We start from the raw sequence: 17,623 nt of genomic DNA on the forward strand, positions 1-17,623 counted from the left end.
TGGTAATTTCTTAGTTGTAGTCTCAAAGGCAGTTTTCACTTCATCCTGTTCTAAATAAGATTTGACTTTTTGTACTCTTCTGGAGCATTTGCAGAGGCTGCTGAAGAATAATTCCCACCTTTGGAAACATAATTGGATAGCTCAGTTGGTTAGTGTGTGGTGCTGACGGCGCCAAGGTCGCAGGTTTGATCCCCGTCTGGGACAGCTGTCTATTCCTGCTTGGCAGGGGGTTGGACTGGATGACCCTCAGGGTCCCTTCCAACTCTATGATTCTATGATAAATCCCTGTGATAAAAAATATGCCAACCACAGGAGGTAGCTCTTCTGCAGCCTGCCTCAGTGCTCTGCTTTCCTTTGGACCCCTCAGCGAGGCCAAAAGAGGGGTCTTCTCACCTGGGTAGTCCAGGACCTTCACACACATTGCCCCCAGGCCTGTGCTCTGGAGAGGTCACTTCAGGGCTGCTAATGCAGTGGTTTGACTTCACCCCTGGAGGTGCACTCCATTGTCTCTCAAGACAGACCGATATCAACAAAAATGTTACCCCTCGGCTCTTGTAGCTCAAGGATGCAGTGGACAGCAGTTTTTGCAAATTCTTTTTATTGGAATGTGCAACATTTAATTAAGGAAACTTGCTGGCCCTGCCAGGTTTTGAACCACAGCTTAAAGGGCAACCTGAACAGCTTCTGTCACGTGTCGCTTCAGCTCCTGGAGGTTTTGTAGGGCAGAAGACACACTCAGGACGTTCCATGCCTGCCCAGCCACGGTGCTGGAACGGTGGTATGACAGCAGCTCTGCCTTCCCCAGCAGTCCTGCAAACAAAACAACATTGAGTCCATGCATCCTAGGAGACAAATACAGTGAGATCAGACTGCTCTATTTGGCTAAAATGGCTTCTATTGGGGAGGAATAAGATCTAACATTGGGGCTGCAGATAATGGGACACAGTCATGGCCGTATGCTGGGTAAGAGAAGTTTTGCGCCCCTTAAGGAGTACCCAGGTGTGGCCAACTTCCTGAGGAAGCCTGAGGGCGGCACAAACCTCTCCCTGGGAAAGAGAGACCATTTCTTCCCTTACCTGTCTACAGCTGCTCTCTGCACCTGCCCTTCCCTGCATCTGTTCCCCACCCTTGAGGTTTTCCTTGTTGGTGTCTTCACCCAACCATCCCCAGAGGTTTCCCATTTCCTGTTCATCCCACCCAGGATCCCTTCCTCCTCCTTTTCACCCCAATCCTTCCTCATCTGTGGGGTGTTAGAACCCTCAAGCATTGGCACATGCCCTTACAGGGTTGGAGCAGCAATTCCAGGCCTGACAAGCTCCGTCCCAGCAAAGCCCTCTTCTGTTACACGGCCCCGGAGAGTGAAGGATGCACTGTCAAGAGACAAGGGTTTCCCTGTGCCAATTGTTAGATTAGGGAGCTCTGAAAGGGAAGAGGAGGCCTCTCCTCACCAAGGACGGTTGGCAACAGGCTGGCATCGGAGGTCTTGGCTCTGTAGAACAGCAGAGTGCCGGAGAGGGGAACATGCTGTTTGAAGACGGCTCCGCTGAGTTCATGCAGGACAGGAGTGCTGCCTTCCACAGACCCAACTAACACATAGGGTGACTCTTGTGCAGAAAGTTGCAGCAGGGCCTCGTCACTACCCAGGGCTCTGCCACTGTGGGTTGTGGTGATCTGCAAGGGGGAAATGGCAAAAGAGATGCAGAGCCTGTTCATTGCGGAGGAGATCTGCTTCCAGATTCCCTCTTTGGGGAACTCGAAGCGAGCTCAGCTCTTGCCCATCATGGAGCAAGAGAGAGAGGCAGGGAACAGCAAGGCCCCTGCTGAGAGGGCAAGTGCAAAATCTGCTCAATGGGCAGAAATTCAGTATGTGAAACTGAGCCACATATCTGTGCTGAGGAAGCTGCACCAGTTGAGTTTCTGACTGTTTTGCAGCTGCAAAGATAAAAACCATGTCTGGGGGGGGGGGAGACACCATCCTCTCCTGAGCAGACCAAAGGAAAGGCTCAAAGACCCCACTGCTCAGCCCCCCACTCAGGAGGGCACCAGACGTACCTTCAGCCCAGATTCCTGTGCCAGGAGAAGCCCATTGACAAGGTTCGCGTCCTTCTGCAGAGTTTCCTTAAGGAGGCCGATGGCCACGGCAGGGCTCAGGTAGCTGCCCGCCTTCTGCAAGGTTGCACCTAGTGAGTGTGACAGGCATGGTCAATTAATTTTAAAAGTGTCCTGCGTGTTTCCTGTCCTGTCCTCACCCTGCAACCAGAAGACGAGTCAATGAAGAGACCGGACCATCTGATCAAGGGCTGTGCCAGAACCAGACACCCCAGTCAGCAGGACCCTGGGGCCTGACTTGCTTCTTGGCGGTATCTGTGAAAAGCAACACTGGGGCTGCTGCCTCCTCGTGTGCAAGCCTCTCACTAGCTCCCCTCCAGTGGGAATCCGAGACAAAAGCCGCCGGGTGGGCTAACAGCCCCCCACCCCTTTCCCTTTACACAGGCCCCATACTGGCACCTTAAATAGCAGGGGGAAAGGTTCACTTGCTCAGCCATCAGGCTGCTGTTAAAGGGACAGCATCAGGGCCGGTAAACAAGCCCACAAGCCTCACTGCAGCTGCAGCAACACATCAAGATCCCATTGCTTCTCCTCAACTGCAACACTGCAGCAACGGACCACATTCTCACCTCTTCTGTGTGTTCATTAGTACCACGCATGACAGACTGCTCATGTTTCCTTAGCAGCAAGAGCAGAGGGGGACGCAGGCAGTTAGGGGCAGGCCTCTCCCCACCAAGACCTTGTGGACTTGGCAGAAGAGCAGGGAGGAGGGAGAAGAGCAAGCACACACCCAAAGCAGCAGGGCAGAGCGCTGGGCCTGCGATAGGCAAGTTGCAGGAGGACGAAGCAGCATGGCGAGGAGGCAGAAAGGCCAGAGGAGGAGACAAAGGAGCAGCTTTCAAGAGGGCTGCAGAACAACTGATAGAGCATGTGGCGGGGGGACCTGAGCCCCCCCCCCCGCAAGGCTGGGCCTACAGCTCCCAGGACCCGTGCTGGCCATGAGCCGCGTTGGTGTGGAGTTGGGAGTCCAGCCACAGCGAGGTTTCCCCAGCCTTGTGGTAGCTAAATAAGCAGGGCTCTGTGTCTTCTGCACCAGCACGTAAAGGAGGACCCGATACAGGATTCAGCTCCCTGAGAACCTTGGATGTTCCTACATATAGAAAAACAAGCTTGCACTCATCATGGTTGCAGCAATTGCCTTAAAAGTAAATGGTTCATGAGTGGCAAAAACTCATTGATATGGGTTGCTAAATTCAACTGTTTTTCACACAGAATGAAGAAGGGGTTTTAAAGCACAAGAACACAGAACCCTGCACTAAGGAGAGGCGAGAGAGCAAAAGCAGAGGGGTAAATAGACTTAGGCATTTAAAAAATAAAACCCGACAGGATCTCCAGCCCAGTGCTGCTCCTGGATCTCTCCTCTCACCGTGAGTGACAACCTGAACGTCTCCATTCACTGGGTGGCTCAGTGAGAACTTTTATTTTTATTTTTATTTTTTACGGCTATTAGCCCATAAAATATGTACAAACATAAAAACACAGGGACATAAAAACAGATATATCCGACAACAGAAGGTGAACACCACGATGCAAGGATGGGTCATTGAGCAGAGCCAAGTGACAGCTTAGGGCCAGGAGAGCTCCAAGGGACGGATCGCAGAAAAGGAAAACTGAAGTCGAACTCCGACATGCACTCTCATCATAACAGTCCAATTAGTTTTGATGTTGTTGTTGTTGTTTGGTGGTTTTTGAGTGTGAGATAACCGCATTCAGAAATCTCGCCACCTGCAGAGTTACAGAAGGATCTGTATCCTGCAAAAGCAGTGCGGCGTGTGACTCAGCAGGCCTGCCAACCAAGCGCAGTAAAGCAGGACCCAGGAATTTAGCCCTGGCTATGCTATGTAGGGGACAGTTGAACATTATATGTGAAAGAGATTCAACAGTTTCCCCGTCACACACGCATAGCGGAGACACCAAACCCTTGGAAAATCTGTGGTTCAGCAGGTTCGATGGAAAGACATTGAACCTTGCACAAATAAATGCACGTCGGTGTGGTACTGATGAAAGAGATGACATGTATGATGGAAGGCCAAGTGGTGGGGTTATTCCGTGATACCTGGGGGAGCAGACACCCCCACCCCTGGCGAGGTTGTGTTGATTTTCAATGTCCGCTAATCTTTGCTCAATAAGGCTTTTGGCTGAGCGTAAGTTCATCTTTAAGGAGTCCGCTGGGGAAATTCCGATGCTCAGAAGTTTGGTATGGATTTTTCCTACCCACGGATTGACAAAGACGTCTCGCCAGAGGCACTGAAAAAGGTAATGGTCGGGAAGCCTATGCCAGCTGGACAGCCAATAGCCAAAGACTCGCTTCCAGATGACAGTCTCCAATGATGCAATCCTTAACTCCAGACGTATGGCTGCGTTGCTCACACACATGGGGAGTTTCAGAAGGCGACGGAGAAACTGATTCTGCAATGTCCCCAGTGATGTTAAATTGGACCCTGGGGCCCAGAGCGGGGCAGCATAACAGAGGGTGGAAACCACTTTTGCGTGGTATACCTTCAATGCAGAAGGGATGTGAGAGGCTCCGTCGGCCGCAAGAAATTGGAGTAGAGTATTAAGTATTGTTTTCCCTTTGTTTAGTAAATACTGTATCTGTGGCTTCCAGCTTAGATTGTAATGAAAAAAGACTCCCAGGTATTTAAATTTGAAAACCTGTTCTAATTGGACTCCATCTAACTTCCAGCTGTAAGTTTTCCGAGACCTGGAAAAGACCAGGACTTTAGATTTCCCATGATTAATTGTCAGATGGTTAAGTTTGCAATAAGCCGCAAAAATCTTTAGAGCTCTGCATAAACCAACTCTAGAGTAGGAAAGGATCGCTGCATCGTCGGCATATAGGAGCAAAGGGCAGCGAAAATCAGCTAGGCGGGGGGCATGAATGTTGGCTTGAGACTCGTTCAGAGAGAGCTTCATATCGCTAATAAACAGGTTGAAGAGGAGTGGGGCCAAAATGCAGCCTTGGCGCACACCTCTATTTATTGGGACCTCGTTGGATAGGTTTCCCGCCGGTGTGAGTCTCACTCTAGCCGACGACCCATGGTGTAATTGGGTTATAAGCCATAACAGCCTTCTATCTATGCCCCATCTCTCTAATTTCTTCCATAGGCAATTTCTTGGGATACTGTCGAAGGCAGCCTTTAGGTCTATAAAAGCGACACATAGGCGCCCCCGACTCGGGGCAGAATATTTTCTGGCAAGATGATACATGATTACCATATGGTCAGAGGTCGAGTAATTGTTCCTAAAGCCCGCTTGCTCATGGCCAATCAAATTTGAGTCGTTTGCCCAATGGGACAGCTTGGACAGCAAAAATTTTGCATAAATTTTCCCGATGATAGACAAAAGGTTGATGTTCCGATAGTTCTCCGGGTCAGCAGGGGGACCCTTTTTATGGACTGGCACGATCACGGCCTCCTTCCATGACCTAGGGATAAGCCCCGTAGAATTAATTGCATCAAAAACTTTGGCCAGAATTTCAGCCCACCACCTTGGTTGCGCAACAATAACCTCAGCAGGGACTAAATCCGGCCCGGGGGCTTTGCCCGTTTTCAGATCTAATATCAAGTCCATTATCAGGTCCGGGTCAGTGGAGGGCCACAAAGGTAGATGGTCGGCTCGTAGTTCCGTGGATGAGTTGGATTCCTCTGCCAAGGAGAAATATTTACTCAGGAATTGTTCCCATGTGGGCGCAGGGATAATCGTCAGTGGGTACTTCCTTCCTCTTTTGTTTATCAGAGCCCAAAATTCCTGTGGTCTGCGGGATCTCGAGGCCGCAATCAAGGCTCGCCAACGTTTTTGATACCACTCGCGTTTGGCCAGCTTTAAAGTCTGTTTGTATGCTCTTTTGGCTTGTAAATAGGAAGATGGTAGAGCCTGAGCATTAGAGTTTTTGTATTCATTATAGATGGAACGAAGAAGGGATCTTGCTTGTTTGCAAGAGATGTTAAACCAGGGGGCCCCAGCACTGCAATGCGCCACTTTCACCTTTTGAGGAGGTGATGTAAAAAAAGTGGTAAGGTCTGTTATAAGAAGGTTAAAAAGTTTCAAGACCGAATTGGAATCTTGTAAATCAGTAGTTATTTGAGGTAAGTAGGCGTTGATTTCCCTATGGAAGAAAACCTGATATTTTTGGGCCACAGCCTCCGACCATTTGATCCCTCTTATTTTGATCGATGATGAGGTTTCCAGAAGGACTGAGTGTTTATTGTCATTCTGGCACCGGAACAATGACAGAGTGGTCACTATTGGGAGGTGATCACTGAAATGTTGGTTTTCAACTTGGAAGGAAAGTACATTGACGGCCAGATTTGCGGAGATCAAGAGGTAATCGATAACACTGTTAGATGTTAGTCCCAGGTGAGTGAACTCCCCCGGTATATCGGGGGGGAAGGTGCCGTTCAAAAATACTAGATTCAGGCGAATGACCATTTGGTAAAGTGTCACTCCTGCTTTGTTTACTCTGTTGTCCTTTGAAGTTCTAATTCTGGCATGTTCCAAGTCAAAATTGTCCAAACATGGAGGAGTCCACCATTTGGACTTGGTTAGTAAGTCCCAATTTGTGGCAATACGAGCATTAAAGTCTCCCCCAATTAAGGAGTACGAGTTAGGGCATTTAGTATGACATGACAGTAGGTGATTTTCAAATGATTCCCATCTCCAATCAAGATCAGGCGCTGAGCCTTCGGGGGGGAGATAAACATTAGTAATTAGTAATGAGGACTTCCCTTCTGTGATCAGTCCAGATAGAGCAAAAGGCGGGGAAGCCCGTACCAGAGTGAATTTGGCGCGAAGTTGGAGTGAAATCCCAATCAAAAGGCCCCCTTTGGGGCGACCACCTTTCAAAGAAGGGGAGGCCGGAAGTGTTAGAAGATCAAAGCCGTCTATGGTAATTTCTTCCTCATCCCATGTTTCTTGGAATAGAATGATTTTAAATGAATTTATGTACTTCCTGAATTCGGGGTCTGATTTTTTGGTTCTCCAACCAGCAATGTTCCAGCTAAGTATTGATAATGTCGAGTCCTTGTGCTGTCCCGGTAATTGTCACTTTGAGTTGTTTAATGGGTTCTTGGAGGTAGAACGAGGACCCATAAGGAAATCGGTAATTTTAGTTTGTGCGGATAAGGTCTTCTTCCGTGTTAATTGTATCGATGATTTGGTAACATTAACGGGCAGGAAGGGCTTTGCCGGGAAGGAAGAATTAGGCAAAGTTGGTGAGGTCGGATGCTGTTCATTGAGGTGAGTAGTAACAAGTCTTTGATGGGCTACACTAGTAGATCCGTCAGAATTATCAGTCTTAACCAGGGTAGCGCTAAGAGGTGTTCCAGCCATCACTTGTAGTTGCTGCGCAGATGGGGAGGAATTATCACGCAGATGTATTAAAGGACATGAACGTGAGGATGGTGCATGTATAGTCATTTCCTGGTGATCTTCAGGCAGGGTAGATTCTAGCTCAGGCATTGAGGCAAAGGAGTCATCAACTTCCATATTTTGATTGGGCATAAGGACTGAGATGGGAGTATTGAGTTTATCGACTTCCTCCACGGTAGAATGGTGTTGTAGGTCAACAGGTGACTGCTGATTCAGATCAGTAGGGGGTAACAAGATAACAGGTTGAGAAATTGTCAGGGCATTTGATGGAGACACCATGTGGGACGTGGAGCGCCTGCTCTCCTCTCTCATCGGTATAGAGGGGTCCCCTTGCGATAGAAGTCTTTGTTTGAGTAGATCCAATCTATCGAGAATAGCCTGCTGTTCTTCTGAAGGGAGTTTTCCATAAGAGGAGATAAGATTTCTCTCTTCAGGGATATTCCAATCTCCGCTTGCAGTTGGATCACAGCGAGGTTTCCCCAGCCTTGTGGTAGCTAAATAAGCAGGGCTCTGTGTCTTCTGCACCAGCACGTAAAGGAGGACCCGATACAGGATTCAGCTCCCTGAGAACCTTGGATGTTCCTACATATAGAAAAACAAGCTTGCACTCATCATGGTTGCAGCAATTGCCTTAAAAGTAAATGGTTCATGAGTGGCAAAAACTCATTGATATGGGTTGCTAAATTCAACTGTTTTTCACACAGAATGAAGAAGGGGTTTTAAAGCACAAGAACACAGAACCCTGCACTAAGGAGAGGCGAGAGAGCAAAAGCAGAGGGGTAAATAGACTTAGGCATTTAAAAAATAAAACCCGACAGGATCTCCAGCCCAGTGCTGCTCCTGGATCTCTCCTCTCACCGTGAGTGACAACCTGAACGTCTCCATTCACTGGGTGGCTCAGTGCCTGCAGCACAGTCCCCAGGGCCCTGGCCAGGGCAATCCATGGCTTGGTATGAGGTGCATATGCACTGTGGAGAGCTTGGCCATTGACCTGAGGGAAAGAAAAAACCTCTGCTCCATTTCTCCTGCTTGTACTGCCTGGGATCCAAGCCCCAATGACAACCCTTTTAATGAAGGGCAGCGCTTCTCCTTCTGCCTTCCTGCAAACCTACCCAGGCATCCACCCAAAGACCTTGCCTGGGCTCAGTTCTACTGTTGCTATCATTTGCTAAACAGTGATATTGGCAGTTGAAGAGTGCAAATGCTGAGCTTGCTGGATCAAAGCGAGACACTTGCTTTGCAAAGAAGTTGAGCCAGACTGCCACGTGACACTTTGCAAGTCTGCCGAGTTGCACTGCAGAATATTTTGCTTTATCTAACAAGCTTATCTTTAAACAAGCGTTGAGAAAACCAACATGCTCATGCTTTGCAGAACAGCTTTTTTGCATCTTAAATTGCTAAAAAGCTCAAATTTTAGAAAACAAAACAAAACAAAAAAGAACAAAAAACCCCAAAATAAACCACAGATTTAAACTAAAAACCAATATTAAGATTAATTTTATAAATTGAAAAACAAGAAGAACAACTGAAGAGAAGGACTCACGGCGCCAACCAGTGCCCTGCCCTGGGCCCAGTCCACTATTTGCACTGCAATCTCCCTGCCACAGCGACTCTGAGCTTCTCTGGTGCTGGCACCCAAGTGGGGGCAGCAGATGACATTGGGGTGGTTTACCAAGGCCTTGTCCGTGGGTGGCTCCTGGAGGGGGAAGAAGAAGAGCCAAGTCGGTTGCTAAGGCCTGCCTTGTAGCCACAAAGCATTTTGTACGGCTTCCTTGTCCAAGCTGATCTCTCGCGGGCGGCCAGTGAAGGGGAATGTTGGGAGATTCAGGACAGACAAAAGGAAGTCCTTCACACAGCGCAGAGTTAAACTACGGCAATCGCTCCCACAGGAGAAGTGGTGGCCCCCAACATGGAGGACTTTGGAAGAGGACGAGGCAAATTCCTGGAGGAGAGTAGCTCTCAAGGGCTACCAGCCCCGAGGCAGCCATGCTTCTCAAGGCCAACGGCTGGCAACCAGGGGAGCGGAGAGGGCTGCTCTTGCGCTCCTGTTCTGCTGGCTGGCTTCCCACAGCCATATGGTTGGCCCCAGGCCTGATCCAGCAGCCACGCTCTTCTGTTCTCACACCCTCAAGCCCAAGGCTGCAAAGATAGCCATCTTCTCTGGGAGCCAGGGGAGGAGTCCTGGAGCCCTTTCATGCTTCCACATTCAGCAAAGTCCTGGCAAGGCTCAGGCGCTCACTCCAAAGGCTTCCCTCACCAGCAGCATTTCCTCCACGAGCCTCTTTGGTGCGGCTGATCTGTGCCAGGGGAGCAGAAGGGCTGTCTGCTCTAAGGCAAGGCACTGGATGAGACCCTCTTGCCACATGCTGGCATTCCAGCCACCACACAAAAGCAGGAAGGGCTTGTGTGCCGCCTGAGGCATTGAAAGAGATCCTGGTGGCACCCCAAGGAAAGCCAGGGAATGAAGTCCAATGCCCAAGCACCTCACCTCCGTGAAGACATCTAGGGCTGCTCCCCCACACTGGCCAGACTGCAGGGCTCGCAAAAGGGCACCCTCATCCACAATGCCTCCTCGGGCGCAATTGATCACCTGGACCCCACGCCGGCACCGAGCAAAGGTGGCGTCATTCAGGAGCCCTGGAAAGGAGGCAGCCGTCAAAACACAGGTGGCAACAGCTCCCACGCCACTCCAGCCGCAGCCGGCTTTCCTGAGGAGGGGGCGGCAAAGCGAGCCCACCATCCCCTGGGGGGCTTTGGGGCTGCACGTCTATGATTACCACATCCCCAAATGTAGATGGGTGCCACCCTGGAAATCAAGCTTTCAGTTTCTTAAAGAAGGAAGCAGTTTTCTAATCCTAAAGTTGAAAAATTTGAAAAATGCATCGAGTGCCAGGAGAAGTTTCTGACGCTTTCCTGCGTATTAACTCTTTGCTCCTCTGCATGAGTAACAGAAACAGAATTATGAAAAACAAGCCATCAGGCAAACATCGTTATTATTATGGCAGCAACAATACAGCTTTCCCCTGCTGCCTTTCTGTACCAGCTGTATGTCTCCCGCTTGAGGTGATCCACCGACTTTTCTTTCTGGCAGCACCCTTCCTCCCTCACATCCATGATCCACCTTCTGCACTCCCCCCGTGCGAAGGCTGGGCTGCCTCTGCTGCTTCAGCCAACTTCCCACGCCCAAGCAAGGTGTGGGGGCTCCTCAGTCCCCACACACAGCCCTGCTGCCCCATTTGTGGTGGAACCAGGCAGCTTCCCAGTGGAGCACTCTGCAGGCACACAAGCAGCCCAGGACCCTGCAGGATCACCTCTGGCAGTCCCCAGGAGCACCCCTTACCTGTGGTGGAAGGCAGCAGAGGGGTGTGGACGGTGATGAAATCACACAGCGGCCAGACTTGTTCCAAAGGCAGCTGCTCAACTCCAAAAGCAGCAGATTCCTCGGGAGTGATGATGGGGTCATAGCCTATGGTCTGAAGGCCAAGGCGGAGAGAGACCGAGAGCTCTTTAAGGTCACTGAGATTCCCCACCCCATCTCAACACCCCCAGCATGGAAGAGAGGCATAGGGCCTCTTGAGAAGGCAACGGATCAGGGCCGCAGGATGTGCCTCCTCCAGACCACAAGTGGTCCCCCTCTGTAAGGGCATTCTTACCTTCATGCCAAAGGACTGCATCCGGACAGCCACTTCTCGCCCGATCCTGCCTAGGCCAAGAATGCCCAGTGTCTTCCCCTGAAGCTCCATCCCCATGAACTAAGGCAAAAAGCACACCTCCGTGTGAGAAGATGGCAGGCCTTGCCTGCGCAGCCTCCTTCCTGCGCCCCAGCAGCGCAGCGGGAGATGGAGACCCCAACCCAGCCTCCTACCTTCTTTCGATCCCATTTCCCTTCCTTCATTGAAGCTGCAGCTTGTGGGATTTGCCTGAAATGAAAGACTCCAGTTTAGCAGGTTCCAACAAAGGCGCAAGCCACAGCAGAGGAGCCATCTGCATGTCTTCTTCTCTTGGACATGTTGGTGCAGAAGATTTAAGATTGTTTTGGTTGTGGGGGAAGCTCATTTTCCCAAAGGTAGGAATGGCCTGTGTCCAAAAGAGACACAGCTATGGAAATTTTCACAAGTGTGTTTGTGTTTTGTTTGTGTAACAAAACCTAACAGCTACTTCTTATGAGGCAAAGGAACTGCAGGAGGAGGACATTTGGAGTAGAACAGTGGCAGGGAATGGCTTCGCCCTTTCCCTATTCTTCTAGAATCCACCTCCCAAAACATCCCCTTTCCCAAACAGGGTTTCAGATGTGTATGCGAGGGCCCTTTTCTGCATAGGAACGTGTAGCTTGAAGAGATGGGTTTCAGCCGAAAAATAACAGGAGGGAAGGGTGAGGCGCCCCTCCAAAGCTGCTTTTCTGTGACAAGAAGGGGGCTGCCCTAGTTCTATGGAGTATGTCTGCACAGATAGTGCGCAGCTCCATGTGAAACATGTCGTTGGGGAGAGCTACAGGCTCTTCTCAAGCCCAAAGAGATGCAGTGCGGTGCAGCCGGTGCTTCTGGAAGGCCTTGTTCTCTTCCCAGAGCCCCATCACCTACCTTGCCAGGCTCATGACCATGCCACACGTCAGCTCGGCCGCACTGAGGCTGTTGCCAGTCGGTGTGCTGAGGAGCAAAACAAAAGCAGAGGAAGTTGGGTGGAGCCCCTGGCAAAAAGCTCCGAGGCCCCCCAACTCTTCCACAATGAGAGCTGTGAACTCTGTGCCTGTTGTTCTTCAGAGACAGCAAATACTCCCTGGCATCCCTCTTGTGTAGACCTTTAGGGCTCACCCACACCTGCCCACCAAGGCACAGGTCAGTGCTCAAAAGCTCCGTGTCTGAGCACACACCCCCCCCACTCCCTGTGGACACATGAGACAACTTTCCTCCCAAGTTCTGCTTGTACAAATTTGGGCAAAGCTAGCAATGCATCTCAATCCCCCTAATGAGCATGATGTGTTATCACCTGAAATATTCCTCACAGGCAGAATAATACTTTGCTCCCTCTCCTCCTGTGGTGCAGTTAGGAGGAAGAAGCTGTTGCTTTAATTTTCAGTAAATTGCAATTACCCAATATAGCTGAACTGAGAAATATGATTAGTGTTAACTGTGGTTAAGGGAGACAAGTACAGCTCGCCCTCCCCCCTTGCTATGCCAAGGATCACTCAAAGTTACATGGCACTAGGGAGCACAGGGGAAAATCCCTGTCCCTGGGACTGAATGTTTTGGCAGAGAGCCCAGCTCCAAAACAAGCTGGAATGTTTGCAGAAGAGGGCAACCAAGATGATCAAGGGACTGGAAACCAAGCCATATGAGGAACGCTTGAGGGAGGTGGGTCTGTTTAGCCTGGAGGAGACTAAGAGGACACAGGATAGCCACCTCCACATATCTAAAGGGCTGTCACATGGAAGATTAAAAAAGCTTGTTTTCTGGTACTCCTTGGCAGTGGTGCCTGCTCTGTGGAGCACCCTTCTATCAGATGTCAGAGATGAACAATTATATGACTTTCCGAAGACATCTGAAGGCAGCCCTGTATTGGGAAGTTTTTAATGTTTGACGTTTCACTGTGTTTTTTATATGATGATGGAAGCTATCTAGACTAGCTGGGGCAACCCAGTCATAGGGGTGAGGTATAAGTATTATTATTATTATTATTATTATTATTATTATTATTAGTTCAACAGTGGAACAGACTCCCTCAGGAGGCGGTGGACTCCCCCTTCCTGCTTTGTGAGATTCCCGCATTGCAGAGAGTTGGACTAGATGTCCCTTCGAACCCTACAAATTTACAATTCTATGAACTACGTTGTGCGTGTGTGACTATGTGGGGGGGATACCTTGGGGGATCTTGAACTAATAGGTTGTTGGCCTCCACCTTCTTTGGACAGCCTTCCTGCCAGGCTTCCTCTGATCTTGTGACACCCCCTGCGCCCATGTGAGAAGCGGCTTACTTCATGACCAGGATTCCTTTCCTCGTAGCGGCATCGACATCCACATTGTCCACGCCAGTCCCGGCTCTACCAATGACCTGCAGCTTCTCAGCAGCATTGATGACCTCTGCAGTCACTTTGGTGGCAGATCGCACAATGAGCCCATCGCAGTCCTAAAGAAATCACAGCAGGAGTGAGCAAAGGGCTGCCTAGAGAACCGGAAGCCAGCAGAGAGGCTGGCGGAGGAACAGGGCTTAAAAAATTGAAACCATTGGCCAAGGCAACAAATATTTTGCACCAATAGCCAAATTCTCTAAGGTGCATGAATGACGTATTACGGTATGCAAATTCAGAAATTTGAATGCCATGCTTTAATTTATGCAAACGTAGCTACTAGGGTGGGACTATTATCTGGGGGTTTGACTCTGAAATGTCTGAAGGCCAAGGGAGGCAGGATTAGACCATGCTAGGTGCAGAACTGAGGTAAATAATGGCTCTTGATAGGTACATCTGTGGATATAATATGCCAGCAGTTCCTCAGCTCAGTCTCCAGCCACACAGCCCCTTGTGAGAGAAAGAATGGGAAGAGACGCACAGAAGTGTTACCAGGGTTGCGCTATGAGCAAAGAGTCAGCAAAAGTCAAGTTGGGCACTATGGCACCATGGGCACAAAATCTCCCAAAGAAGTCCCACCTTTAGGTAACAGTAGCAGGCCATCTGCTTCCAGTTCTGGGATCTCTCTCCTGCAGTCGACCTGTTCTACCATGAACAGGTGAGGCCTGGCTTTGAGGGCTCCATGCCAAGCGGGTACCCCAGCATCTGTCCCCAAATGCAGCCGAGCTAAGGCAGAAAGTCAAAAGTGCAGCCAAAATATGGCCAGAGAAACCCAAAATGCAAATTCCAGGTGCACTGCAATGACTGTCACGCAGGCTGCATGGGATGGCTGGCCTCTGATGGCTGCCCAGATACTTCAGCAACTGGCTGCCTATCCACAGGGCTCAGCCAAGAGTCCATTGAACCAGGGTCTGTGTCCTCAGCCTGGCTCAAACAATTCAGGGTGATGGCTTTGATTTTGAGAGGCTTTAACCCTCTGAACCCAGGGAAAAAGCCTCCTCCCTTGGGCCCCTTGACAGATCGTCAAGTTCACTCACAAGACCATCTGGGAGCTACTTTCAGCCACAAAGGATGGACACAATAGTGCCACATAAGGCTGCCCATTCCACAAGGGCAGAATCTTGCCATTCGGCTGGGATGGCTTTCAGTGGCATGGAGTATAGACAGTGTGCGCGCACACACACACATGTACAAATGCACTGTTGTTTGGCTTTTGCAATTTATGTTGCAAAGGAGAACATTGTCACCCTCCTCACCAGAAAAAGCTGGAATAGGGATGAGGAAGGTGTTTTCAGCCAATGTGGTTCAAGGCAGAGAGTGCTGAACGCTGACACATCAAGAGGAAAGTTAATCAAATTCTCTGCTATTAGTCTTTCAAATTCTGAGGAGTGCTGTAAAATCAGACAGGTGGAGGCAAGTTTCATTCCCGTTCCACAAGAACTGAGGCTAAACCAAGCAGATATTCTGCACCTTCAGCTGTTCTATACAAGCACAAAAAACTGGGAGAGGCAGCATTTCTTTAGCCCCAGCCAACCACATTTTATCAAAACAGCAGTTTTCCATGGTGGAATATTTTCCAGTGGTTCTCCCACAAAGCCCCTCCCTGTGAGAAATGGGAATGGGAGATTGTCTATAAATAAAGCTAAGGACCATGAAAGAGGAAAAGGCAGAGAAGCGATCAACCTGAAAACACTTTTGCCCTTCCCTAACATCTGTGGTAGGGCAGCAGTGAAATATAAGGAACAAGGGGTGCAACCCTATGTGATGTTCTCCTCCAGTCCCACGGAAATGAAGGTGAGCTCCCCAAGGAAGGGGGCTTCCTGAATGAGTCCCCCCTGCATACTTTCACTTGCTCTAAATTGGTTGAGATCTGGCTTCAAAATAGGAAAATAAAATGAAGGCAATGAAAAATGCAAGCATCCTAATTTCAGCATGTCTGAAGAGTTGTGTGCATGTGCTTGGATAAACTATCCGAACAATTACAATTTTTACTTTAGAGTTGTTTTGTATTTTATCCATGATGTCAAAAACGTCACACACCAAGTTTTAACTGTTCAATATCAAAATGTCTCTGCTTTTTCTTTTCTTTTTTTGAAATCATTTTTATTGATTTTACAAAATAAACTCACATTTACCACATTTAAATTTTAAAATAAAACAAGATTCTTCCAAATCTTAGGACTCCCCTCCTCCCCTCCGTGGATCCTTTATACAGTTGAACCTCGTGTTATGGATGGGATCCGTTCTGGAGGCCTGCCCATAACATGGAACTGACGCAAGCCGAAGCGCCACCATCTGCGCACACGCACGGCACCATTTAGCACTTCTGTGCATGCGCGAGCAGCAAAACCTGGAAGTACTTCCGGTTTCTGTACTTCCGGGTTGTTGTGGGATGCAACACGAAAACACGTAACCTGGACACAACATGAGGTATGACTGTACAGTGGTACCTCGGGTTAAGAACTTAATTCGTTCTGGAGGTCCGTTCTTAACCTGAAACTGTTCTCAACCTGAAGCACCACTTTAGCTAATGGGGCCTCCTGCTGCTGCCACACTGCCAGAGCACGATTTCTGTTCTCATCCTGAAGCAAAGTTCTTAACCCGAGGTACTATTTCTGGGTTAGCGGAGTCTGTAACCTGAAGCATATGTAACCCGAGGTACCACTGTATATCTAAATCAACTGCACATTATACTTTTTCGACATTATGGTCCTCCAAAATATCCAAAGTCTTTGTAATGTTGCAAGAGTTACTAAAAGCTTGCCAAAGAGCTCTCTTAAGTGTAGTCTGTATTTGTCCCATTCCCTATTGAAGTTTTCTCCTCTTTCCATCGCTTTCCCCACTCTAAAGGTCTCTTCTCCCGTGTCTGAGTGAGCTGGTGCTCTAAGCTATACCGGACTGGAGAGTTGCAGCAAGTGTGTGAGTAGCTCAGCCAGGAGGAAAGCAGGCGACACCAGGAATGTGAAGAAGAGATGGATCAATGCCAACTCTTCCATTTCCTGGGGTTGCCGGCGCTTGTTCTGCCTTGCCCAGCTAATGAAGGAGCAAGGCATTCTTAGGGCTGGTGCTGCCTGTCTCAGGCTTGGAAGAGGAACTAAAAAACCCAACCATTTTCAGAGTTATCAAAGTGCCCTGACGGCATGTGGGTCACTGCAGAACCTTGCTTTCTTCCAATACAGGTTTGCCATATGTTGAAGAGCAAAAAAGAGGACACATTTGCCGACTTCTGCTTTTAACTATGGATCACTAGGAGGATTCTCATTTTACATACCCATGGAAAGGAGGACGTGTCCTGCAAAAGGAGGGGCAACCCTGAGATGCTAACGTGATAAACTTCTTTCCAAACCCCTTGTCGCCCTTCTCTCCTCCGGAGATGCTCCGGGCTGCTGGGGGCTCTGCTTCCCGGGGCTGCCCTCGGACCTCCCCCCGCCGCGCGCCCTGCAGGAGCGGGGCCAAGGCGCCGCGCTCGCCTCTGGCGGGGCTCACCCGGATCTCGGCCAGCAGCTCCTCGGGGCTGAGCCCGGCCTTCTCCGCCACGCCGACGCCGGCCTCGCGCAGCAGCCGCGCGCACGACGGGTCCAGGCTGTCGCTGAGCAGCACCTTCCGCAGCGCGGCGCCCGACGCCATGGTCCGCTCGCCGGAGAAGGCGAGGCTCCCCCGCGCGCCCTAAAGACGCCTCTCGCCGCCGCCGCCCCATTGGAGCGGGCCGGCCCCGCCCCGCCGCGCCCCTCCGGCCAGGGGCTCGGCCTCCCTCGGCCGCCTTCGCGCCCGCCCCTCCCTCGTGGCTCGCTCCGGCTGCTGACTGTCTGAGGAATGGAGAAATCCATCAAAACGCGCAGCAGGAGCCGCTGGGCTGGCAGAAAGTGCCGCTTCCTGCAGCGGACGTGCCGGGCTCCCTGCAATCCGCGCGCCACCTCGGGACTCCCCGAGGGGTCTCTCCGGATGTTCCCATCAGCTCCGGGCAGCTTGGCCAACGGTCGGGAATGATGGGAGTTGGAGTCCTGCAACACCTGGAGGGCGCGTGCCATAATTGGATGCCCCTCCCTTGGTGTTCTGCTTAGAAATGCTGAACTCATGTCT

At 50.2% G+C, this 17,623-nt stretch overlaps 1 protein-coding gene across 1 annotated transcript; it reads right to left on the reverse strand.

Moving 5' to 3' along the window:
* Positions 1-581: 581 nt before the first annotated feature.
* PHGDH (phosphoglycerate dehydrogenase) lies at positions 582-17,246 on the reverse strand. The gene is made up of 12 exons (XM_083446524.1): positions 17,030-17,246; positions 13,451-13,602; positions 12,060-12,125; positions 11,345-11,399; positions 11,133-11,231; positions 10,820-10,952; positions 9,968-10,116; positions 9,023-9,175; positions 8,338-8,470; positions 2,053-2,180; positions 1,449-1,671; positions 582-810 (listed from the first exon to the last, which is right to left on the reverse strand). The coding sequence occupies exons 1-12, from the start codon at positions 17,168-17,170 to the stop codon at positions 662-664; spliced, it is 1,581 nt and encodes a 526-aa protein (XP_083302650.1). The 5' UTR covers positions 17,171-17,246; the 3' UTR covers positions 582-661.
* Between the last annotated feature and the right edge of the window lie 377 nt (positions 17,247-17,623).

This window comes from Podarcis tiliguerta (assembly GCF_965153285.1).
Source record: "Podarcis tiliguerta genome assembly, chromosome: 6".
Classification (NCBI taxonomy): Eukaryota; Metazoa; Chordata; class Lepidosauria; order Squamata; family Lacertidae; genus Podarcis; species Podarcis tiliguerta.

What these genes read in the sequence shown, in the direction of transcription:
- PHGDH (XM_083446524.1), bottom strand. Translation starts at nt 17,170, where the DNA reads ATGGCGTCGGGCGCCGCGCTGCGGAAGGTGCTGCTCAGCGACAGCCTG. An exon ending in AAAGGAATCCTGGTCATGAA is followed by an intron (nt 12,126 to 13,450) that starts GTAAGCCGCTTC and finishes TTTGCTCCTCAG; the next exon opens with CACACCGACTGGCAACAGCC. An exon ending in TCTGCTGCCTTCCACCACAG is followed by an intron (nt 10,117 to 10,819) that starts GTAAGGGGTGCT and finishes CCTCCTTTCCAG; the next exon opens with GGCTCCTGAATGACGCCACC.